Source organism: Aythya fuligula, chromosome 23 (assembly GCF_009819795.1).
Source record: "Aythya fuligula isolate bAytFul2 chromosome 23, bAytFul2.pri, whole genome shotgun sequence".
Lineage (NCBI taxonomy): Eukaryota > Metazoa > Chordata > Aves > Anseriformes > Anatidae > Aythya > Aythya fuligula.
The window spans coordinates 2,799,793-2,825,577 of record NC_045581.1 but is presented as its reverse complement, the minus strand read 5'-3'; the positions used below and the strand labels follow the sequence as shown (position 1 = coordinate 2,825,577).

Below are 25,785 nucleotides of genomic sequence, written 5' to 3'. Positions count from 1 at the left end.
ACAGAACCAGGCAGATCCTCAGAGTAGCAAGTGCTTAAGCACACGCTTGGTGTCAAGCAGAAGGAGAGCCCCAGGCAGTCGCTGGGATTACCTGTGTGTAAAAGGAAGCCTTAGAGCGAGGTTTGTTAAGGCAGCAGGAGCCTGAGTGGCAGTTCAGTAACTCCGGGCTCTGTCCAAGACCTGTCTTCAGCTGTGCTTCCAGCAAGTGCCCCAGGTGCATCTTCAGATACTCAGGTGAGTTTGCCACAGAGCTCAGGCTGCCCACCTCTCAAACACCTCTTTTGATTAAATATCACATCTTCTGCCCCTTGCTAATTTGCTGGCAACCATCAATCATCTGCTTTGAAAATGGCAGGATCAAAAGCAGGGAACTCACAACAATGTATTATGTCCAAAAACTGCACGAATTCCTTACTGCTTGTACAGAAACTTCCCTGCAGGGCAGGCGCCAGCTCCTTCTGCATGGCCCAAGGTGCTTGTTTGTGCAGCCTCAGAGGAGTTTTTGTCTTTCTTGGTGCAGAGAACATCTCTTACCGGGCACAACAAGAGTTTACATCTTGGCTAAAGGTTTTCCACGTTCCTCCATCTTCAAACACCAGTCCTTGGGTATTTGGGGGAAAACACTTCTCCCAAAGGGCCAACAAGCAGCCCCCTAAAAACAAGCACACTTCACTGGGAGCAGTCTTGGCTGCCAGACAGCAAAATCCAGAGGCACTTCTTAAAATGTTTGCCTAGACAATCATTTACAGATTTGGTTAAAGATAATTTTTAAGCTAATTATCCCCTATTAGCAATCATCTTGCCTCGTTTGGTTTGTTTTAAACAGCAGAAGGAATTGCAAATATTGTGAGTGCCTAAGATGTTAAAGCACTAAATACGTAACTGAAAGTCTCGGATTCCTGAAGAAATTAAATATCATTTCCACAGAGCTTTCTCACGCCGCTGTAATATGACATTTGATAAAGCCTGAGCCACTCACCAAGCCCTGACCCCTCTTAAACTCTACAGAAATATTTTGTGTTGAAAGCTACTCTTGTGATCTATCACCCTTTCATCTTTTTAATATGGCAGTACAAGTTTCAAATGATCAAATTAGACAAAATTACTTGCTCCTATGAAGTTAACAACTAGCTGCAAAACAACTGCTGTCAGAAGTAAGTTTAGCAGTTTGAAATTAGCTACCAAGAAGTTTTCGATAAAGCTGTAGCTAACCTTGCTTGCAAACTAAGGAACAACTAAAATTGTGCTTTGCCTGTTGTTTTGGGGGGGGGGGGGCACTGCTGGCTCTAGAAGGCAGAGCAGGGTGCTGGGGATATCAGTTCTTCATTCAAAGCCGACACAGGAGCTTGTAGAAAGTTCAGTTTTAGTAATTTGCTAATGGTACAGCCATAATACTGGGATATTATTCAGGACCACTTACAGTACTCATGCTAAAAGCTGCTCTCCTTTTTCCCCCAAGTCTCGAGGGATGCTGGGGCCACACCAGGAGAGTAGCACACCCATCACATCCTCACTGCTTTCAAGTCCAGAGCTCCTTAGAAGGATTTCCTGCACATTTTTCTTTTTTAGAGGTTTCCCCCACAGCAGAGGTGCTTTGTTAGGAAGAAAAACTCCTGGAAAATATGTTGACAAGAAACGAGCTGAGGCTCTACCCTCAACTCCAAATGGCCCTGTGTGTAACTAGAGATGGATTCACAGCTGCGCAGTGCCCAGAACAAAGGCTTGTTGGTGCTATCTGTGCTCGTCCCACCTGGCTCACACTAACACCTCCTCATTTATAAAGTCACGGTTTGTGACTGAAATCCCAAACTCGCAATCAGGGATCGTGAAATCAAAGAACCACCAGAAGTAAACAGCTGGAGCAGCTTTGTGTCCTCCCGCTGAGTGCGCCAGACTGGAAAAACAACTCTAAAAGCATCCTGCTTCTTCCCCCTTCATTTCTCAGAGGTGCCGTAAGAAAGGCCAACTGCACAAAAGAGGAAACAATTGAACTGATGTTTGACAAAATAAAGCAAGAAGCAGAAAAGCACGTCCTCCATGCCAGCCAGGCTTACCTCCAGCGTCAGCTGTATGAAGAGTGAAATGTTTTGGGACAAACAATGATTTGAGTTGACTCGAGTCTAGCAAGTTAAGTGGTTGAAAAATTTTCTTCCTTGTATTATGGAAGCTGAAGCACACTTCATTTTGTTTATACAGACAATGGAAAACAGGCTTGTCACCTTCATTATTGTTTCTGGTTCATTTTCATGTATTCTTCTTATTGCAACGTTACAGCTCTAAACAACGCAGCAAGTGTTGCTGGAGAAACAAGTTATTTTAACTGGATTGTATTCAAGTGCCATGACTACACGATATTAAGTGGCTGTTTTTAAGAGAAGAACCCGTTCTTTAAGTAACTGTTCTGCAAATTCAAGCTTACACCAATCAATATAAAGCAGCAACAATCACAACACAACTTCATGTAACCACCCTCAAATGTCATCAAGCAAAAATAGTCTTTATTCAAATTTCATGGAAACAGGGATCACTGTACTTTGCAAGACGGGGAAAAATAAAATAAAAAAATTTAATATAAAACAAGGATATTGTCACAATACCAGAATATGGAACTCTACTTTTCCCTACAGATTACTGCAAGTACCTTTTTTTTCCCCCTTTTGACTGTGCTATTCACAACTTTAAGTCCAAAAATATGAAACAAAAGTAGTATGAAACTTAGGACTAGCACTTCCACTAAATGGCATACATCAAAGGGCATCAATTGAAGGGCAAAGATTGTTGAAGCCATCGTACCTACCTATCAGTCATCATTGCAATCTCATAAACCCACCAAGGTGCACTGCTCATTCTCTGTAAGGCTCTTCCTGGAAAACAGGGCAATTTTGGTGCTCTAGGAAGAATTATATTTAAAGAGAACCTTTCTACAGGAGAGTACGTGAGCTGAACAGCCTTGCACCAGGGAGCATTACAGGGAGGGAGCAGTGCAGTTACCAGTGACAGACACACGGTCAGGGTAGTTAAAAATATACAGCATTGACATGTTTTCTACTTCAATCACTTGTGCTACAACTACCAAACATGTACAAAAGACTTCTCAGACCGTTCCAAGCATGGGTGCAGCAAGGTTAGGATCTGGAGCGAGACCTTGACCGTGATCGGGAGTGTGACCTAGAGGCAGACCTAGACCTAGACTTGGACCGGGACCTAGGTTTTGAAACAGATTTTGACCTGGAACGAGAATCTGATTTGACATTTGGTTTGGACTTGGAAATTGACCTAGACCTGGAGCGAGACACCTGATGGGCTGCTGCATCCTCACCCTCCCCTTTTGCCTCCTTTTTGTCAGACTCTGATTTTACATGCTCTTTTTCTTTGGAGACTGACCTGGACCGCTCATGGCTGTCCTTCCTTTTCTTCTTGCTACTTGGTTTGCTGTCTCGCTTGCTGCGCCTCTTGCTTTTCTCGCTCTTGCTGTGGCTGCGGCTCCTGCTTCTACTTCTGCTGTCATCCCTGCTTCTCTTCCTACTTTTCCTTTTGTCCTTACTGTGGCTCCTGCTCCTACTCTCGTCTCTACTCTTGCTCCTGCTTCTAGCCTTGCTAATGCTCTTCTCCCTGTCTTTGCTTCTACTCTTCTCCTTGCTCCGACTCCTCAAGCTCCCCCTTGTCTCTCCTCTGTCCTTGCTTCCACTCCTGCTCCTGCTCTTACTCTTCTCCTTGCTGCGGCTCCTGCTCTTTGCTTTCTCGTCACTGTTATGGACAGTGCCCTCAGATTTATCTTTGCTTTTGTTCCGTGATTTCTCTGCACTCCTGCTGCGGCTCCTACTTTTATCCTCTTTACTTGGAGTCCTGCTTTTCTCTTTTTGGCCTCTGCTACGGCTCTTGCTTCGACTACGGCTCTTGCTTCTGGAACGGGACACAGACCTGGAAGTACAAAGGCAACACTTTAGTGCAGCTTGGATTTGACTAGCGCTCAAATACCGTGCATTAGGGAAAAGAAAAACAGCTTTCCCACTGCAAATTTAGGATGATGCTTCTCATTAAAGTGGGTAAACCGATTTGCTCCACCACAAAGACATACCTGGATCTTGATCTACTCTTGGAGCGACTGCTACTGGCACTGCGGCTCCTGCTCTTATGAGAATGTCTGCTTCGAGAGCGAGACCTGGAACAGAATCAGTCAGCTCAATGTTAACACATGACCATGGAGGGCTTATGGTCTCACGGACCCACGTGGGTAAAAGCCCATAGTATTAGAGCACCTTTTGAGCAGCAGAAAGAGGAGTGTATAACACAACAAAGTTACAAATGTAGAGTACCCTTCTCCCTGGGGCTCATCCCCTGCTGCCATGTCTGCAAGCATGCAACACTGCAAATCTCAAAGAACTATTGAAGTGAGAAACCCTTTCCCAGTCAAGTCAGAGGTTTGACTACAGCGACACATTAGGATAAAGCTCTCTGCTCTTCCAGTATGGAATGCTGTTGGGCAGCACCCTCAGATGGTTTCCACTTTCCATCCTTTAAAAGCACAACCTGTTTGCCTGCAGCCTTCCATGAAACTTTAAAACTTACTTGTAAACTAAGAGTCACTATTTTCTCACCCAGCTTTAAGTGGGACAGATAAAATTGGTCTGCCAATGGCATGAAATCCTCCTACCCCTTTAGCTTTTGAGTACGTAGGCTATTTTCAATGACATTTGGCAAAGATCTTTTGAACTTCTGAGAAACCCTGGAACCCTTAGGCAGAGACACAACACGCCAACATTTCCTTTGCTAAAGGCAGAAATAGGTACACTTCTCTTTGCAGCTCACTGCTATGAGGCAGCTACAGAGCTGCTGACCTGCACACACTGCTCACGAGTGCAGAGGACATGAGAAGAGCGGGAATCACAACTGACTGCAAGAGGAAAACCCACACAAACACAGGCTTTAATTCTGTAAGCAAATTGTTCCAAGAACAGTAGAAGCTGGCCTAAATTTTACTACAGCAAAGTTTTATCCCAAAATGGAATACGGCACTGTGCTGAAGCACTTCTCTCAGTCATCCAAAGAAAGCAGTACATCTCTAGAAACAGGGAAGAGGTGGGGGTTTCCAAACCGAGGAAGAACTGTTAGTCCTGGTGCTTGGAGCAGAACTCCGTGTTCAGAGCTGAAGTGTTAAAAGTACCTTCTGTTTCCCTCAGCAGGCACAGCTCCACCTGCCATGCCGTGCTCCTCTGCAAGACAGCAAGGACTAGATGCTGCAGTTGGGAGCAGCAGCAGCACACGGTGTTTAGCTGTACCTGTGTTTAGCTAGCGGTACCCACATTCACCAAAGAAAACACCTCTGAGGTTTCATTTCCCTTTGTTACTTCCTGGTAACTAATAAATTCTCAAAACCAGGTTTACTGAGAACTCTGAGCATTTCCAAGGTATTCTGGAACCTGCTGCACATTAATGCAGTTGCAGTAAGATTCAGCCCGAAGTACATTATAAGGAGACATACCTTGAATGGCTTCGGCTTCTGGAGTAAGAGCGGCGCCGTCTTGATCCAGGTCTGTCTTCCACTAATCTAATCTTTCTGCCATTTACTTCTGTCCCGTCCAGCTTTTCAAGGGCTCTTTTCATGTCAGAATAGGATTTGAACTCAATCACACCTTCATTTTTCCTTCCTTTGTGTGCATCTGCATATGTCACTTCCCCTGCCTGACGCATATAATCCTGGAGGAAGAGGACAGAATAACCATTGCCTCAAATCCAGAGTCAGGCTTCCAGGCTCACTTCATCTCTGCACTGATGCCTGCATAGCCTTGCATAGCCTCTTCTGGTCACACTGACATCAGCAGGGTTTTAACCAAACAGCATTTGCAGAACTAAAGCCAAAATTTCTGAGCAAGCCAAGTAGTGCACCATGATTTCACACAGTTTGTGTGATTAGAACTAAGGCAGCGTTGGTATTCTGAGACAAATAATCTAACGTCTCCCAGTATCTAATATCAATATGGCCAGGACTACGATAAATTTCAAATTACAGAAGTGATTCAAGAAATAAAACGCTCTCTAAATCATGTTTTTGAATGTAACTTGGGAGAAGTAATGTATTTAAAGGTTAAATATGAAAAAACACCTCACACAGGCAAGAAGGCTATCAGCAAGCAGACTTCCCTTTTCAATTACCTAGGGCGTTCATCTCATTCTGCTGGAAGAAAACCCCACACAAATAAGAGCTGAATTAACTTCCCTACTTCATGCTACCTGACTTCAGCTACTACACACATCCGCCCTGCTCACAGCAAGCTGCCACGGGGCCACCTCAGCCCCCAGGGACTCGGGCTGCAATGGGAACAGCTCACACAACTTGGTTCCCTTTGGGTTTGACCCAGCTACTCCCCTCTGAGGTACACTGAAACGAAAGCTGGTCAGAAAAGCAATGCATCCAGGAGAGGATTAATCATGCCATGCTCTACTTACAATTTTTAATACCCGAAGCAAAGACAAGCTATCAATGGTGTGAAGCGTTAACAAAAGACATCGGAGTGATCTCAGTACGTACCTGAACTAGTGTTACAGTCACCTACAGACCACTTTGTACTACGTCAAAGTTTGTTTAGAACAAATTTTACACATCCTTAAAAGAGAACCATAAAGAAAGCGTTCCTGTAAGAACAAGTGTTTTTAACCATTGCTGCTAGGTTTGATAAGGAAGCCCTGCCCTTCTGCACCTGCTGCTGGAGTTCTGCTCCCTGTCCTGCTCCCCCACTGCACGATGCAGATAATCCTAAATCAACACTTCAGCGCCAGAGCACTCAGAGGTCCTGCTGTCTACACAGTGTTACCCAACACTTCCACTGCTGAGAATCACTTTCCATTCCTTCAGACTTGGAGAAAATATTAACTTTCGGCAGAGATTTTGGACAACTGCTCATTCTGGAAGCATCCTTTCCCTAAAGCTGCCTTCAGACAGCTTTTCACGGGGTGGAAATTCTCAGCATAGGTTGTGTAAGAACGATGCTATCTTTCCCAAACAGCTCCTGCACCTTAGAAGCTGATGGGTAAAAGCCCAATTAATAAGGACAAACTCCTTTGTCTCTAGTGAATCCTACCACTGGCCTGACTGAAGTCTGTTTTGACAGGGCTTAAAGAGAAGATAAAAATCACCTGTACGTGATGTTGGTTTATTAGGGAAAAATGTTACTCTCCCAACAGCCAACGACACCAAGCCTGCAAGTGCAAATCCCAGTGCTGCACGCAACATTAACGACTCCGTATATGCAAATAGCACACCTTAAGTCAATACTGATGTCCTTACTTCAAGTCTACTTGTATGCACATGAGCACACAGACTTGCTAACAAGTTGGAGTTGAGAAAAGACAGGTGTAAATGAGTTTTCTTCAATGAAACAGAAGCTAACCTTTTTACCCTTTGTGCTCTTTAATAGAGTAAGGGTAAAGAAAGGGGCCCCATACCTTAAGATCTTGCCAACTGCAGCGGCTTGACAAATTTTCCACAATCAATCTGTATTCTGTACGGGTAGGAGGACCGTACTTATCTCTTCCGCTTCTTCTATAACCATATCCACCTTTAGGAGGTGACAAGCAGACAGCAGTACTTCAACTAGGGAAATGGAGCACTCACTCTACACCCCCAGACAAAAACATTCTGCCCCATATGGTTGCAAATCCATTAAAAACTCACCCGCCCGCTAGTCTAAATTCAACCCCCCTTGTATAAAACGTTACGAAGATAAAAAGCATTAAAAGGAACTATTGCAAGCACATAGTTAAAACAAAGCAGAGTTACAATTATGATAAGATTAACATGCAATTAAGTTTAAGTTATCTTTTTTAAAAAAAGTTTGAAAGAAGAAACCAAATTAAGCCAGTTGACTAATGTTACTTACATTGCTTACAGCTTTTCTGAATATTTGACATGAATAAAGATTTTCAGGCACCTATTTCAGATTAATCTCATCTGTCTCTAACCCTTGGGATCCTCACCACCCAGGTCTAATGGAAAAAGGTTGCGGTCGTCACATGGCTTCCTTTTTTGGTCAGCCAAGGGCCACAAGTTCAAAGAGCCACTCATGGAAAGGTAACCCAAGGTCAGCAAATGGAACAGGCAGTCATCTTAGCCTCAAAGGACTCTTTTAATTAAAACATTGAGGTCTTTGTTAAATCTATGTTAAACATCACATTGCAAATAAACCATTAAAATAGTTAAACGAAATGATAATAATAATAAAAATAGCACAAGAAAAAGTGTTTATTCATTTATCAATTAAAATACTTTAATACAACAAACAAGTTAAATGTTCAGGTCAACAGTTACATTTACAGTTACAAAACACTATGCACAACTTCATAGATAAAAATATTTTTTAAATTACTTTTAAAAAAACAAGCAAAAATATTTTATTTAAAACAAGTCACGGATACAAATGCATTTTAGTGCTTACTGCGTCCAGAACCGTAACTGCTGTCACGCCGTGGGCCTCTGGCATGCTCAACGATCACTCTCTCCCCACAAAGATCTTTACCATTTAGCTCATAAACTGCATCATCTGCGTCTCGCAGATCATCAAACTCAACAAAGCCATACCTAGAGAGAGGGGAGGTGGGAAAGAGAATCGCTCAGAAGTGACCGGGAGGTGTCTGTACTGCAAACAGCTCAGCCCAGGGCAGCAGAACCCCACGGGGTACGTCTCTCGTGCCATCCTGCAGCTCCCCCAGGGGACCTCTCTCGTGCCATCCTGCAGATAACACCAGCTGCAGCCTGCGGGTCACAGCCACCAGCACTACACCCACAATGGACGGTGCTCTGCTGTTATAGGCAATATGTCTGCTCAACAGCAGTAAGGCTGAAATTGTGTATAACAGGTATTGAATATATAAAATCCACAGATTAAACAGGTACTGCAGTTTATAAAATCCACGGATTAAGATTTACCCTGATTTTTGAAGAGCCTCTTGGTCCATTCCTGGTTCTGTTGGGCAGCTATCATCACTCCTGCTCTTTAAATGGAAAAACTCAACCACCTCTGTAAATACACTTTGTCTGCGCAACCTCTATGGAAGGTCCAGCAAAAAAAAAAAAAAAAAAAAGTGAAGACAAGCCAGAAGAAGGGATTTTCTTTTAGTTGGAATACTGCTGAGTTGGGTAGGAAAAGCAACATGCTCATACAACAGATCCTCCACCTGTTGAAATACCTGCAGCTTCCCATACACTGCTGAAAAAGCGCTTTATGCCCAGCGAGTTTCTAACATCCTAGTTTTTCAGACAGCATGAGAAGTCCAAACCTTGCTATGGGACTTAAAACCCAGCAACAGTAACCAGGAACGAGTTCCTGGGATGAACCAGGAGTCCAGCTGTGGCCAAGATGCCTCATAAGGGCATCACCAGGTGCAGGTCCAGAGGAAAGCAGAGAAGGTCTGTGCCTGAGAACATCCAAATTAGCCTTGCTCATGCTTTGAGGTCAGACAGACCAAGAGCAAGAGGAAATATGCAAATTAAAAAAAAAAAAAAAAATAACAGAAGTGCTTACTTCCAATATTCACATCAACTTTCTGGCATTTGTTTCCTACTACCAGAAATGCAAAGATGCCTGCAGACCACTGCTTGCCTGGGAAGTTAAAGCCAACATTTTCAGCTTCATCTTCAGAGGTGCCACAGACATCAGTGTGAACGTCAGCCTGCTGCAAGCGCCTAATCCCTGCTGGCTACAGACCTCAGAAGACTGAGCAGAGGTTTCTTAAATAATTTCTTACAGCTGGTGCTCAGGGACAAGCTGGTGACTTGCTTACAGTTGCAGAGCAAATTCACCGGAGCACTGGAGTAGAACTCAATCCCGCCAGTTTCTACACGGGCAGAGTTAAACACCTATTTTAAAAAACAACCTTGTATGAAACGCCCATTGCCCAAATGGGTCTGAGAAAGAGGACAGAAAGCATCACAGCGCCATTTTTCAGAGTTCAGCACCTATCTGCAATTGCAAATCATTTCTCCTTCACTTACCTAAGACCCAAGTCCAGGCTTCAGAGCCTCCCGTGCGATACCTGGTGTTATTGCAGCCCTGGGCAGTACCGGAGCCTCTTTCCAGCTGGCTGAGACCTCTCTGGCTGCTGTGGGCAAACACAGACCCTGAACTCGGGTCTTAGCAAGCCAAGGGGGGAAATATTTGTGAGTGCTGGTGGTTTAAGTCATCCAGAATAACAAATCCACAACACAAAAATGCTGGCCTCCTCTTTTAGGTCACTAAATTTTTAAGCATCGTCACTACCTCCAACAAGCGATGAGCTGCCAGCAGCTACAGCTTTTCTAGGTAAGGCTACCCGCATTAACCACAGAGCTAGGGAAGAATCCAGAGATCGCAGAGAGGTAGCTGCCATCTCACATAAGCTCTATAGCTGCACAAACAAAATGTGTGATTGATTTATAACTGAAACAATCACAGTCATTATAAATCCATTCCAATAGGACCTTCCTTCTCTCTTTGCTTCGATTCCAAAAATAGAGCAAAGAAGCTCTTACGTTTACATGAGAAGTCACCTAAAAGCAATTACTTACAAGGTGAAGTGCCTGGTAGGCACCCGCCGTGCACCTTCGAGACACTAAATTTCCAGACAAAGCAACACAGCTGGCGTAGCGGAGGGATGTCTGAGTTTGATCGGAGCATGGCACTGAACTTGCTCCTCTCAAAAACACCCCCAAGAAGCTCCCTGGGAGGCTCACAGTCCCCCACACCACACACTGAACAAAACACAGCCCCAGCAGCAGCACCTCGCAGCCCAACATCCACAGGCTGAGCCCAGGCACTTGGCCTCCCTCCCCTGGGGGCTGCATTTTTGTTGTTGTTCCCCCCAACACTCCCAGGAAGGTCCCACCAAGAGGATTTTATCTCGGTGGAAGCATTACATTTCTCCTCACTTGTTCCAAAAGGAAATGCTTAACATTTACCCTGCGCTGTTTGTTCTTTTCACCTGGGAGCACATAAAAAGCAAGTAGCCCTAGAATAAGATGTTACTGTAACAGAAAAGGAAAAAAGCAGGATTTACAAGATACAACTTCCAGTTAAAAAAAAAACAACAAATAAACAAAAACCATAGGACAAGCTTACACAAACCTTGAAAGAGATTGCTGGCTATTAAAGAATACGAAAAATCATATCCCACACCACTCATAAATGAAAGTAATACCGATCCACCTGTTAAATATGTATAATATTGCACCATATGATCCAAAACTGCGAATCAAAAACCTTCAGAAGCACGGTTTTATACCACAGAAAGACACGACTGCTGACACAGCCTTAACTACAGCAATCTGAACCCGCTGTTATATGACAGCAGTGCAAGTAAATCTTCTTTTAAATGTCTACTATTACTACTTCATATGCGGCATAAAACTACTTACTAAAAATGTCAATGCAATTTACTCCGGATAATGTGAAGCTACACCATTTTCTGCTCATGGATCAAAAAGAGGAAAAAGCTACAGAAGGCTGTCCTTACAGCAAGCAATTCCAGCAGACTTGGTGTCCTAGCAGTTGTTTTTTTCTTAATAATCCAAAAAGAATGAAAATGCAGTTTTCTGAAATTGCTTAATACCTGAAATTAGAGGGGAAAAAAAACAAAAACATTTTTGTCCCCTTTCAGCTGCTCCCCACCTAGTGCTGTCAAAGCCCCTCGCATCCTTCCCAGCTGGCTCCGCAGCCTCTCCACGCCAGCCCACCAAGTGCCTGCCCCAAGCCCACCTCTGGCTTTCACCAGGTGCCAAATTTCCCCCACTGCTCATGGGTGGGTAGAGCCCAGAGCCCAAACCCCGTGCCAGGAGGACCTGGGAGCTGCTCCACCTGCCCTTGCCTGCTGGAAGTCTGCAGGATTTCCAGGAGTGCCTCCAGTCCAGCCAAGCTCAACCTGTGACTCCTGTGGCTGCTCCTCAGCTGTTCTGCAGATCCCAAGGAGAAGGAAGAGACCTGGCTCAGCTCTTGTCCTGCCCTCGACAGATCAAGCTGGCAGCTTCCTTAGCTTTATACAACAATTGCTTCGTGTGGACAGACACTACAGAAATGAACTTGGCTCGTGGTGCCTCGTGATCCTTTTGGATGAGTGAAATCAGGGAAGCATGCATCAACACAAGCAGCCACGGAAGGAGAGGCACGTGCAAAAATCAAGTCTTAGCCTCAGTGTCATCTGGAACAAAGAATGCAGTGCTTCTAGCCCTAAAACACGCTCCTGGAAGTTAATTTGTTGACAGCTTACGGTCTGTCCCCACTCTGTGAGTCCTCCTGCTCAGTTGAGGCTACAACCAGGAGCGTTAGAGTCTGAAGAGATTCTTCCTTGATGACGCCCAGACAGCTTGAAACACAACACTCTTAAATGAGTTGCTGAAGTTAAAAACTCTGAAAATATCTAAATTTCATTACTCAACATTTAAACTATTTAAGCATAACTGAAGATTTGGTAGTGATTCTTGGAAGTTCCTGCACAATGGCAAACATCGCCAACAATCTCTGGGCTTCTAACAAAACCAAACACTGAACACTGTAAAGCAAAAGAAAATGAAAATCTCACCTTAATATCAATAAAGGAAAAAAAAACAACACTGGAATTGGAAGGTCACCCTTCTGTCACCTAGGCGCACTGGGTATTGCCGTGTAGTGACACCAACTTGATTTTTTGAAACTGGCTGCTCTCACTGAAGCTAACGGGTATTAAATATTCTGGTGGGAAAGGCCCAGAGAAATCAGATCACCTCTCTTCAGGCAACACACACAGGTTTTGAGCCTGGCTAGATGAAAGAACTGAAGTTTGAAGCTTTTAGCTTTGATCTCTGTCCCTCAACATGTTGGAGAAGCTGTGTCCCTCCAACTTGCAGGGATTTTACCAGATGAAGCCATGCGTGCTCGACAGCTGCTCGGGGTGATGCAGGGCAGGTGAGCACACAGGTAGAACTATTTTTTAAAGCTAGGGTAAGATTACAAATTGGTTTTGCCCTCAGTGGAAGCTTTCAGCTCTTAAGTTATTACTGCTAGCTTTCAGCATGTTTTTAGAAGATAAAAAAGCAGACTGAGAAGTCCAGTGTTCTGGTCACTTAACGCACGTACCGCTGCCATGCACGGCTCCAGTTGTCAGTGCAGGTCTAAGTAAGAAGAAATATGAAAACTATCAGCATACAACTATAAATTGCAAATTGAAATGGAGAATCCTACAAGAACTGGATTTTTAATTTTCCTGTCCTTCCCCTGAGTAAACACTGCTCCCAGGCTTTGAATTGCAAGCTTAAATTACAATTAGCAGCAACCGAGACCCAGCTAAGCTTTTAGGACTCCACCGAATCACATTCCAGTTTCATCTCCTTGCTCAAGCATTTCAGCTTAACTGCTAAAATACCGCAAGGCTAATCTCCTGCAGGCTGAGCACTGAAGATAGCCCACAAGTTTTCAGAAGAAACTGGAAGACTCTTTAAGTTAAACACTGTGAAGTCATTCCTAATCATTTGCTAAGCACTGCTAAAAATAAGCTGAGGAGAAAGGATCAGAGGGCAAACAAAGCCAACGGTAGAGTAACCTGGCAAAAGCACAGCGCGAGACTGACCCAAGCAGAAGGACGTAAAATCTGATAGTTTGAGTAAATGTTGTCAAACTGGAATTTGAATACAAGCCGCTAGTAGTTCTTGCATCCCTCCACCTGCAACTTTTGAACTCTGTCTCCCCCAAGTGAACTTACACGTTGCTCCAGAGCCAAAGTCACTTTGGCATCACATTCAGGATATCTTAGGGCTGTGCCCTCCTTCCCCCTCTCCACCCCAAAGCACCCATTACAACTCACACTCAGGATGCCACAAGTCTGACCTTTCAAGCTTTGGCTGCTGAAGTTCACGCACAAATCAGCTCTGGCCCCCACGCTGCATCCCCCCAGCCTATTTCCAAATATTCAGCTGGGATTTCAGGGCTGGGCCTTGATAGGTATTTCTCAATAAAACAAGAAGACAACCCATTACTGCATCAGACACGTAATCTAGCAGTTCTATGGCTGTTATTAAAGTCTTTTTTCCTCTGACATGTGCCTGAAAAAGAAACATTTCCTTTAAAGGTTTTATACAGCAAGAGGAAAACCAACTCCCCCTGCACCTTCAAGGATGCACAGCAGAACTGAAATATTTGAGCACTTTGTTTTCCAGATTTTACAGCCAATCTACAATACCACCTGAAGCTGGGTTGGTCAAAACACTGACACGTGCACGCTTGTTTGTTTGAACACTGGCTTTTATTCATCTTGTAAACCTGTTATTATGTCCACCTACCAGTAAAACCAGTACAAAAAGCTTAATGAGCCTTTTTTTGTGCTCCAGGACTAACTTTTACAAGAGATTCCTCTTCTCCACTTTTAAAGCAAAAATAATTGCCTCTCTTGGCTAATAAGAATAAAATCCATATTCCACTCAGTCTTCCTAAACAAGACTTCAAGTTGGGTTTCTTGTAAAGATGCCAGCGCTCATTAGGCCGGCGGCTTTAGATATTGGGAAAACAGGGGAACGGGGAGGGGAAAATTGAAATAATTTGTTTTTCTCTTGAAAATCCATACTTGAATGTCTCAGGCAAGTCCTGGTGGAGCAGGATCCAAGAGCTCTAGATGCAGCCAGGTGTCCTGACTAGAACAGCACACGTTACGAACCGAGCATGATGCCGGGGGAAGGCCGCCCACACCAGTTGCTGCTCCCCATTCCACCCCCCCCCCATCCCCATGAGCCGGGCACCCATGGGTGCTCAGGAGGAAGCGGCTGTTTGGGTGCAGACCCCGGCAGCTGCACACGGGGGGCTCTGGGCTGTGCCCCCCACCAGGGCCGCAGGTGCTGCCAAGGGGATTTCACAGCTGGGCTTGTGCCCTAAGGGGAACCCCTCCTTCAGGGTACAGGGGAGGGCTGTGGGGACCCACCCCCTAACAACAGGGCCCCCAAACAGCGCACAGGCACCCTGACACCCCCATTGCCCCCATCACACCCCCAATTACCCCACAGGCCACCCATTGCACACAGGCCCAGGCACCCTTCTCCCCCACCCGCCCCCCAGAGGGGACTGAGGCACCCTGACCCCCCAATTAACATTGAAACCCCGATACCTCCCCCAAAAACCCCCTCCTCAGAGTGGGCCCTGGCACCCTGACACCCCCATTACCACAGCAACCCTGTCACCCCTTCCCCCAAACCCCACACACCCCAGGGACACCCTGACCCCCCTATTACCATAGGAACCCACTCACCCCTTCCCCCAACCCCCCAAAAAAACACCCCAAAACCCCCAACCCCCCCTAGAGACCTCCTGACCCCCCATTAACATAAAAACCTAACCACCCTTCCCCCCAAAAAACCCCTCAAAACCCCCAAAACCTCCCCTGAGGCACCCTGACCCCCCCAAATTACCATGGAAACCCAGCCTTCCCCCCCCCCCCCCCCAAAAAAAAAACAACCCTCAAATCCCCCCAGAGACCTCCTGACCCCCCCATTACCACAGAATCCGCCACCTTTTCCCCCAAAATCCCCCCAAAAAATCCCCCACACACCCCCCAGAGCCACCCTGACCCCCTATTACCATGGAAACCCACCCCCCTTTCCCCCAAACCCCCCCAATCCCCCTCTAAAACCCCTCAACCCCCCTCCTAACACCCCCTTGTTACCATAACAACCCCCCCACCCCTCCCCGTGTCCCTCCCCGACCCCAAAACCCCCCTCAAGGGGCGCTCCCCCCCCCCTATAACCCCCCACCCTCCACCCCAGGGCAGCGGGGCCCGGCCCCCGCCCTCCCTCCCCTCATGGCCGCGCAGGGGCCGGGCGGGGCCGGCTCCACGCACCCGTTCTTGAGGTCCACCTCCAGGATCTTGCCGTAGCCCTTGAAGAAGCGCTCCACGTCCCGCTCCCGCGCCTGGTAGCTCAGGCGGCCGATGTACACCCGCGGCATCGCGCCCGGGGGGGGGCGGGATGAAGGAGGAGGAGGAGGAGGAGGAGGAGGAGGAGGAGGGGAGGGGGGGAATAGGGGATGAGGGGGGGTGAGGGGCGGGGCGCGGCGTCATGGCGCCGGGAGGGGACGCGGGGGGGACGTCCGTGAGGCCCCGCCCGCGCGTAGGGCTTGGGGCTTAAAGGGGTAATGGCGGGAGGGGGGGGTTAAGGGGGGTTGTGGGGGAGGTATTTTGAAGGTGGGGGTGGGATGGGGGCACCCTGTGAGGGTCCCCGCCCCGCTTTGAGGTCCTGTGTGGATCCCTGTGTTGTGTCATGTGAAGTCACCACATAAGGTCCCTGATGAGGACCCCTATGAGAACCCCCTATGAAGTCCGTGATGATGTCCGTGATGAGGTCCTATGAGGGCTACTAAGAGGATCCCCTATGAGGTCCTATGAAGACCCTCTATGAGGACCCCCTATGAGGTCCCCTATGAAGATTCCCCATGAGGATCCCCTATGAAGACCCCTACAAGGACCCCCTATGAGGACTGCCTATGAAGACCCCTACGAGAACCCCCTATGAGGTCCGCTATGGCGTCCTATGAGGGCCCCTATGAAGATCCCCTATGAGACCCCCTGTGAGGTCTTATGAAGATCTTCTATTAGTACCCCCTATGAGGTCCTCTATAAGGTCCCCCTATGAGGTCCCCTATGAAGATTCCCTATGAGGATCCCCAATAAGGGTCCCCTATGAGGTCGTGTGAAGATCCCCTATGAAGACCCTCTATGAGGTCCCCTATGAGAACCCCCTATGAAGACCCCCTATAAGGACTCCTATTAAGACCCCTGTGAAGTCCTATGAGACCCCCCCCCAATCACAACCATCGATTAATTAAATGCTGAGAACCTCACTGACTCCTTCCCCTTCACCCCCCCCCCCCCAACTGAAAAACACCAAAAGGCACACTTTTGCCCCCCAAAATGTGAGATGGGCACTGTAACAGTTCTGTGGGATGCTGCTTGGTGTGAGGATCCTGCTCCAAGTGCAGGTGTGCCCCCGGCACCCCCTGCATGGGCAGCAGGCCTGGGGTCTCAGCAAGCAGCTGACCCTCCATGCAATGAATTTGGGGAGTTCCCAGTGGGACCCAAATACCTCATTTCACATCTGGGGCCTTTCCCCTCTTTGTTCTCCTGGGTTCTCACCACCACAACCTGCTGCGAAGCTCCCCCAGCTGGACAAGGGCTCCCACGTGGATTCTCTGGTGTCTGCTTGGGGCCAAACCCCACTTGTACACAAGCAGCTCCCCGTTCTGAATTGGGGCTCACAGGGCTTTATGGCATGTCTGCGGGGTCAGCTCTTCTGTCAGTGTGGCTGGGACTGGCTCCTCACCTCAATAATGGGGAATACATGTAAAAGTATATTCTGTCACAGGATGTAGATTTGGGGTGACAATGGCTGCTTTCAGGGGTTTTCGGTGCTAACAGGGCAGAGCCATCCCTGTCTCCATACATTGCCCCAAAATGTGATCCTACAGCAGGGTTTAGCAGGGTGTGAATGGCCCCCATGCAGCCAGCCCAGCTTTCCAGGCTGGGAGATGCCTGCGGGCCAGCCTGGTGAGACGAGCAGCACCGAGCCCCCTGTGTGGGGCTGGGGGGAGCAGGCACATTGTGGGATGGATGGGGAACGGAGCAATCCCAGTGACCGACGGGGTGATGGAGGAGCTGCAGCAGGAGGGTGTCCTGGCTCGTGGCAGGAATAGTGCAGCCAGCAGCGCCAGGGAGGTGATCGTCCCCCTGTATCTGCTCTGGTGAGGCCGCACCTCGAGTGCTGGGTTCAGCTTTGGGCCCCTCACTACAAGGACATCGAGGCCCTGGAGCGTATCCAGAGAAGGGTTACGAGGCTGGTGAGGGGTCTGGAGCACAAGTCCTGTGAGGGGCAGTTGGGGGCACTGGGGGTGTTTGGTCTGGAGCAGAGGAGGCTCAGGGAGACCTCATTGCTCTCTGCAGCTGCCTGGAAGGAAGGGGTGGGGAGCTGGGGTCGGCCTCTGCTCACAGGGAACTGTGCCAGGACCAGAGGGAACGGCCTCGAGTTGTGCCAGGGGAGGTTCAGGCTGGAAATGAGGAGACATTTCTCCTCAGCAAGAGCGCTCAGGCGTTGGGACGGGTTGCCCAGGGAGGTGGGGGAGTCCCCGTCCCTGGGGGTGTTCATGGAGAGGTTGGAGGTGGTGCTTGCGGACAGGGTCAGTGGGTGGTGGTGGTGGTGGTAGGGGGTGGTTGGACCAGATAATCTTTGGGTCCTTTCCAACCTTAATGATTCTGGGATTCCATGATTCTAAAGAAGAAACCAGCTGCAAAGGCGAGTTTTTCCCTCTCACAGGGTTTGCATTTGTGCAAGCAGCTGGCTCCAGCACAGTCCTCAGTCCCCGCCAGAGCCTGGTGAAAGCACTGGGACAGGCAGGGGCTGCTGGGGCAATGCGGGAAGCAGGCAGGACACGCGATGCTTTGAGCACAGAAAAGTTTATTGGCGGCATCTTGCAAAAATAGACATATATTAGACATTGATTTTTCAAGAGGTTTCTCTGTGCATTGCATGATCAGTAGTGGCACTGGTTCAGTAACAGCAGCAAAACTGAATTCAAGTCCAGGTATTGCAGAAGTCACATTGGAGGCTCCGGCTGGTGAGCTGCGGGGTGAACCCAGGGATGGGGACCCAAATCCTGTCCCTACATTGTCCCCTTGTCCTCCAGCCGGCACGGGCACTCCCCTAGTCCTGCCAGCACTGCATGTGCTGTATAGGGAAAAAAATAAAAAAATAAAATATATATTTTTAAAAAGTGGTTTTGCTGTGTAAGTCCATCTGCAAAGAGAGAGACTCCTTTCCCTTGAGATAGGCCCGGAAGAGGCTTTCTGCTGCAACAAAACTAACAACGAGCTAAAGCGAGACCAAAATCTCCTTCCAGAAGCAACCCCAGCCTGCGCTCACGGTGCCACCTGGGTAAACTTCCAGAGGCTTTTAAACCTTGAAGTGGGCACACAAAAATAAAAAAGGAACAAAAGAAAAAAATCAATGGACGTGGAGCTTTCCCTCTGCAGACACCAACAGGAAGGCCTGTGAGCAGTCAGAGAAGAAGGACCTGCTTGGAGGAGGTGAAGGGCTGCGTGGAGGCCACCAGGGCCTCCTTGAAGTCCTCCAGTGGGACTGTGGTGCAGGCGGGTGCGCCGAGCTGTCCCCTCTGCACCAGCTGGCACAAGGTGTCCATCATGCTGCTCAGGCTCTCCTTGTCTGCGAGGAAAGAAGGGGATTGCTCTTAGCCGGCCACATCCCATGGGATGCTGTCCCCAGCCCTGCTGGCCACCTCTGGTAGCCCGTCGTGGTCCCTGCCCCTCTCAGCTCACCATGTGCGTGGTCCTTCTTCCACTGGGTCATCCAGAAGCCGCGCAGCCTCACGTCCCTGAAGATGAAGGCGCTCTGCGGAAAGCAGGAGGTGAGATCTGCCTCCCCCTGACCTGTTCCCAAGCCCACGTGAGCATGGCAGGAGGCAGCGAGGAGCTTTGCTCAGAGCTCTCCTTTGGGACAAACCCAATTTGGCAGGTTCATGTTAATGCAAGACCTTGCACCACAGCGCTGAGCAGCTCAGAGGGGCTGCGTCTTGTTGGATTAACACCGGGTTTCACGTCAGGGCAGAGCTCAGATGTGGCTCCGATGTGTGAGATAGGTTTGCATCAGGGCATGTTCAACGCTCAGCATCTGTGGGGTTGTTTCCATGCTGGCATTCCAGAGCAGCCCAAACCCTCCATAAGCACAACCATACCGGAATGCAAACCAGCTCGTCCCATTACAGCCCCAATCAGTTAAAAAATAAATAAATTTGGGGGCTCTGAACGTGACATCCAGACAGCAGAGTGCAGCAGAGGATAAGCTGGGCCCCCGTGGGCACCAAGAGCATCCCCAGTACTCACCACTGGCACCGTCACGGGCTGCTTTGCCATGCCCCCGTAGGTGACCATGGTCCCTTTGGGTCTGCAAGAGGAAGGGGGCGTTGGGTTACCCACAGCCCCCAGCATGCAGCTTTGGCCTTGCAACCTCTCCTCCATCACACCCAAACCCACCGCTGTATGATGAGGCTGGTTTCACACCACAGGCTCCTCCAGAAAGCCCTGAGGATCTGTTTTCTAGAGCTGCCCTCCTGCTCACACGTTGGATTTGCAGCTACGTAAACCAGCCAGCCATTACACGTGGCCAGGACCAGACAGACCTCTGTTTCAGATGTCTCCTGCCTCATGCCACGGGCAGAGTTTGAGACAAGCAAGAGGATGGTGATGCCAGGTTAACTTTAAGTCCTGTTTTCCAAAACAACTTCACTCATCTCCCCTCATCAAGGACTGGCATCTGCTCTTGATGTCCCTGGTGGCCACGTGCCCTGGATCTGGAGCAGGTCCCAAGCCCACGCCACCCCAGCCATGGGGCAGAGCCCAACTTACTGCAGATGCCGCAGCATCTCCGTCGTGCTCTTGCCTCCGACGCAGTTCAGGGCGAGCCGAGGCTTTGGGATGCTCTGCAAGAAAAAGGGGAAGCTCCAGCCTGAAGGGCTCAGTCCTGGTCTGGAGAGCTTGGGTGAAAGCCCTCCGTGGTGGGGAGCACATCTCAGTCTGTCTCTGGTATGGAAATACTTTGTGAAAAGCACTTTGGGGCTAGGAGTTTGGCGAGTTCAGGGCACGTTTGTATAAATGGATGGGTAAATACACGAGGTAAATAGTGAGTGGCTTAGAGAAGTGCAAGAATGCCATTTGTTAGCTTTGTATCTCTTCCTAATGATTTACAGTGTGGCCATCACATTGCCTGCCCAGAGGTTAGGAAAAGCTTGTTTCATGTTTGTCCTTTCTACCATCCTCGCAGCTCTCCTCGAAGCTCTGAACTGCGGGACCGCCCTGGACAGTCTCTCAGGGGGGCTCAACATCGAGGTACCTTAAATATTTCTTTCATTTCTGGCTTTCTCAGCATGTCCTCCGTGATGACGTGGTCTGCACCCAGGGCCTTCAGCCTCTCCACCAGCTTCGGGAGATCAGGTCTGGGGAGAGAAAAAAGACCCCATGAGGCAGCAAGCAGCGTGTCCCCTTCCCCTTCCTCCCACTGGGATGGGTCTGAGGATGAGGCGGGGCAGAGCAGAGGCTGGGAGGCACCTTCACAGGGCCATGGAATGGCTGAGGTGGGAAGGGAGCTCTGGGTCCCCTGCTCCCACCCCTGCTCCAGCAGAACAACCCCAAGCAGGGTGCCCAGCACCACGTCCAGGCGCTTTTTGGAGATCTCCAAGGAGGAGATGCTTCTCTGGGTAACCTGTGCCAGAGATCTGGCACCCACACAGCACAGACGGGCTTGTGATGTTCAGAGGGAACCTCCCGTGTCCCAGTTTGTGCCCAGTACTCACCTATCCCTGACCACATTGATGGTCCTGATGCCGGTGGCTTTGGCGATCTGGATGACAGCCTGGCCCACGCCGCTGTTGGCTGCGTTCTGGATGACGGAGTCACCTGGGGAGCAGAATTTCGGTGCAGCCGTGACCACTGGAGCTGCAATCCCCTACAAACACAGAGCCGGAGGCCCGTGAGTGCCACGTACCTGGCGCCAGGCTCTCAAAGTCGGCCAGCATGCGGTACGCCGTGCACGGGTTGACGCTGAGCGTGGCGGCGCACAGCAGCGGGATGTCGCTGGGCACCTGCAGCAGGCTCGCCTCGGGGAACACCGCCTGCGTCCGCCACGTCCCTGGGCATCGCAGCGTTTCGTGAGCAGCAGGGAAAGGAAAGGAAAGGAAAGGGAAGCGTTAGGAGACCCCGACTCGCACCAGAGCTTTAACTCACACTGCTGCAGCATCACCTCGCGACAATTTAAGCATCGGAGAGCCAATTATTAAACCTTTTCCCGTATGGGTATAGCCAAAATATTTAGATAGGTGAAGGAAGAGAAAGCTGGCAGTGCCTGAAACAATTTGCAGGCTGGAGGTAAGGCTGTGCTCCGTTTGCACTGCACTTTTCTTCACAAGTCAGTGAGGAAGAGGCATGAGCACCCCAGGCACTCATTCCCTACATATATTTAAGGGCAGTTTTGCAAATCTCCCATGGCTGAGCCATCAGCATGTTTGCCAAGACCTTGTGCACCAGGGAGCTTAAAGTCAGGACTCTACCCACCACTTTGTGTGACGTGTGCCCAAAACCCCAGGTAAGAGATTCCCCCCATCCGTACACGCGCTGAAAGACTGCGATGCTGCGTCTTGAGCTTCCAGGGCAAAACGAGCCCTCTCGTGGCACACACTGCCCTGCGCCTCAGCAGGACCCCGGTGGAGGCAGGAGATGCTCCCCTGCTGCCCACAGACAGCGGTTCTGTCACCCAGAGCAGCCCCATCACTTCCCAGACGTGTAATGGGACCGGGCTCCCTGGATGCAGTGTGCAGAGCTAACAGGAGCACTCCACATCCCAGAGATGAGCCCATACATTCAGAGCCAATTCACTTAGATTTAGAGACTATGTATTTATATCTGATTTAACCCCCTATCATCCATTTACTTTTTTTTTTTCATGTTTAAAAATATCACATTTGGATCTTAACTAGATAACTTTGCTTCTCCCATTAAGCGAGAAAGCCTTTTAAGAAGAAATAGGCAAGGAACAAGCTGTTAAGCTAAACCAGAACCGACAATTTTTCTGGCCATTGGCGTGTCAGAGTAGCACGAGAGGCATTTGTTGGAAAATAAATTCCCAAGCTTTCCCATCAGAGCACTATTAGGGAGAAAACCATAATGAGATATAACGCTGACCTTGCACAGGTTAAATGCTTTATCCCATGTCTTTAAGGAAGCCGTAAGTAGATGTGACAAAACGCAGTTGTTTCCAGAGGAGAACAGATTGCCGCGATGCTCTATAACAGTGCAGAAGGCCCATAAAGGGTCTGCACTATAGAGAAGTAAATTATTCCTAAATTAAAGCTTGGCATATGCAACAGCACTGCCAAAGCTCCCTGGGTGAGCGCTTCCTTGGGGTGCTTGGGGACACGGTTTAGTGCGGGATAGTGGTGGTGGGGGGATGGTTGGACCTGATGTTCTTGGAGGGCTTTTCCAACCTTAATGATTTTAGGATTCCTCGTGGCCGAGCGCGTCCCATGCACAGGAGCCAGGCTCTGGGGGCATAGTCCCGGTCCTGAACCCCGCCAGGAGGGCACACCAAGCACCCAGCCTTGGGTACAAACTCACCGAGTCCAGCATCAGCCGGGATGACCCAGTCCCCGGGTCTCAGCGCCGTCACACCGGGGCCGACCTCCAGCACGCGCCCGACGCCTTCGTTCCCCGCCATGGCCGGCAGCGGGGCCAGGATGGCGTAGGTGCCTGCGGGGAGCACGGGGAGATGCAGAGAGGCAGGACAAGGGTTCAAAGGCAGCGCCAGCAGCGGGCAGGTTACCTTGGATCATGTTGATGTCGGCCGGATTGATGGGGGCCGCCAGCATCTTGACGTGGACGTCCGAGTGCCCCAGCCTGGGCACCTCCAGCTCCTTCAGCCTGTGTGGGGTCACGCAAAGGAAGACTCAGTTAAGGCACCGAGGAGAGGTTCCTGTATGACCTACACAACACATCAGACCTAAGATAAGCAGCACCATTTTCCCCGTCTACGTTGCTATAGCCTCATCTCCTCTAGCAGGAAAAAATAAGGACCTAACGTGGCACCTCCACTGCTCCTCAAACCTCCACTCCCAGCACCTCCTTTCATCAATCATAGGAACGAACCCAAAACACATCCCGCACAGAGAAGGGCCCCTCCGAGGAGAAGACATCCCAGCCCCTTTGCTACCAGACTGCTTGAAATCCAAGGAGAATGCCCTTACACCAAGGCTGGCTGACTTGGAAGCACAGACCCACCTAGGCTGGAGCAGACCTTCAAGACCATCAAGTCCTACCCCAACCTGACCTACGGGGTCCCATCACTAAGCCAAGCCCCTCATCACTAAATCCTCCCATCACTAAACCGCTCAGCTCAGCTCCCTCATGCCGTGCACGGCCACAGGGAAAATTGCACAACATTTTTTGGCCGCCGTGGGTCTTGCACCCTCCTGGCAGCGGGGTCCTCCCAGCAAAGAGGATGCAGAGCAGCTGGGAGGGGTCCCACCACCCAGGGATGGAGCAAGCTCCTCCAGCTTGCCCCACCACACACCCCGAGGGGAAGGGGAAGCTGATTGCTGCCTGACCTATCTGCCAGCCGGGGCAAAGCCATTCAGAGGCGCCCATTTGCAAGATGAGGGCAATTTGAACTGCATTTGAACGAGCTGGTGGCTCTGCGAAGGAAGGAGGTGGCGCAGACCCTGCGCGCAGCCAATTTTAAGAGCAGTTATTTGCCACAATTACATGCTGCTAAGTACGTGTCATTAGGAACAATACACTGAATTTCCTTCACAGCTTGTCCTGTGCCGGCAAAGTGTTTTCCCCTTCTCTCCTTGAAGCTGCCTGGGTGATTTGGAGACTTGGAGTTCTGGATTAAACACCCCCCTGCCCTTGTCAGAAGGCTTTTAGCACGCAGGAATCTGCTTTTTGCTTTGAAACAAACCCCAGACTGCACTGACAGCCTGTGGGAAGCTCCCAGGAGGGTCCAAAAACCTCACTTCAAGCAGTTTGGGATCAGAGACCTGCAGGGTACAGCTCTGCAGCTGCTGGGCATGGCCACGCGTGCTGACCTGTGGCTTTTGCCCAAAACCTTGCGTTTTGGCAAGGGTCGCCCACGAGTGATGGAGCTGCTCACGTGTTTAACATCTGGGCAAAAAGCCTCCACACAGGACCAGCACCACAGACAGCCCAGCACCAACCTGCTACTTGGGTTTTCACGGAAAAATCAGTTTTATAATTAAAGGAAAAACACAGCAAGATTTTTGACCAAGGCTGCAGAACCCAACAACCCAACGCTCCACAGGAAAGCATCAACATTGCACAAGGAAGCCACTGACTCATTTTGGGCTCATCCCACCCTGCCAGAGCATTAGGGGAAGTCAGACCCACAAGGGCATTTCCAAAAATCTGCAAAAAAAAGACAGAAAGAGAAGTCACCCAGCAGGAGCTGGGTCTTGCACAAGCAGCGGGACGAGGACAGCTGTTCCTGTCCCGTGTCCCCACTGCATCCCTGCAAATCTCAGCAGCCACCAGTGCCGATAAGCACCAGTACCCAACTGAGTGGTCCAAAGACAGGGCCCAAAACAGGGGCTCGGGGTCTGGGTGCACCCAGATAACGTATCTGCACCTCCTGTGTGTCTACGTGACTCCAGCCAGTTCCGCTGGGTCAGTGCATCCTCAGCATTTTCTCTCTTGAAAAAAAAAAGGTACAAAAATTTCCCTTTTCCCAGACTTTTTGGCCATTTTAGGAGAACCTTGAATAGCCACCGTGCCCTGGATGTCACCCCACAGTGTTATACTTGAGGAAGCAACACTGATTTGGGCCCTGCTTTCATTCCTGGCCCTGAACACCCCTAAATTGGGGACAAAGTGGGGTTCAGTGGTGCTGCCTCTCAGCACCTCCCCACTGACCCCAAATTCTGTGAGAGCAGCTCCCCGGGAAGCACTGGAGACCCCCCCACCTTGTGGAAATATGGGTGAAAGGGGTTGGGGCTGCACCCCAAGCTCTGCCTGCATGTTGGGGACCTCTGAGCAACCCCTGCCATGACCCCATGGGCTGGGTCCCCCCCCCAGGGACCTGCACCCATCCCTGCCCACTGCCCTGGGGATGGGCAGCCCAGGACCCCCACACACTGCGCACCCCCAAACAGCCCCACTACAACCCTCTCCATACATACCCCATATGCATGCCCCCCGCTTACTGCCCCCCCACTGCCATACAGCTCCACCTCGCCC

General features: G+C 49.6%; 2 protein-coding genes across 2 annotated transcripts; both read right to left on the bottom strand.

Moving 5' to 3' along the window:
• Nucleotides 1-2,476: 2,476 nt before the first annotated feature.
• Nucleotides 2,477-15,946, bottom strand: SRSF4 (serine and arginine rich splicing factor 4). The gene is made up of 6 exons (XM_032202295.1): nucleotides 15,823-15,946; nucleotides 8,433-8,575; nucleotides 7,444-7,556; nucleotides 5,483-5,697; nucleotides 4,079-4,162; nucleotides 2,477-3,921 (listed from the first exon to the last, which is right to left on the bottom strand). Exons 1-6 carry the CDS (start codon nucleotides 15,927-15,929, stop codon nucleotides 3,126-3,128), a joined length of 1,458 nt encoding a protein of 485 aa, XP_032058186.1. The 5' UTR covers nucleotides 15,930-15,946; the 3' UTR covers nucleotides 2,477-3,125.
• Nucleotides 15,947-18,421: 2,475 nt separating this feature from the next.
• MECR (mitochondrial trans-2-enoyl-CoA reductase) lies at nucleotides 18,422-23,989 on the bottom strand. Its single transcript, XM_032202229.1, has 9 exons — nucleotides 23,357-23,989; nucleotides 23,152-23,283; nucleotides 21,527-21,670; nucleotides 21,336-21,438; nucleotides 20,876-20,978; nucleotides 20,392-20,465; nucleotides 19,870-19,930; nucleotides 19,306-19,378; nucleotides 18,422-19,192 (listed from the first exon to the last, which is right to left on the bottom strand). The coding sequence occupies exons 1-9, from the start codon at nucleotides 23,400-23,402 to the stop codon at nucleotides 19,029-19,031; spliced, it is 900 nt and encodes a 299-aa protein (XP_032058120.1). The 5' UTR covers nucleotides 23,403-23,989; the 3' UTR covers nucleotides 18,422-19,028.
• Nucleotides 23,990-25,785: the final 1,796 nt, after the last annotated feature.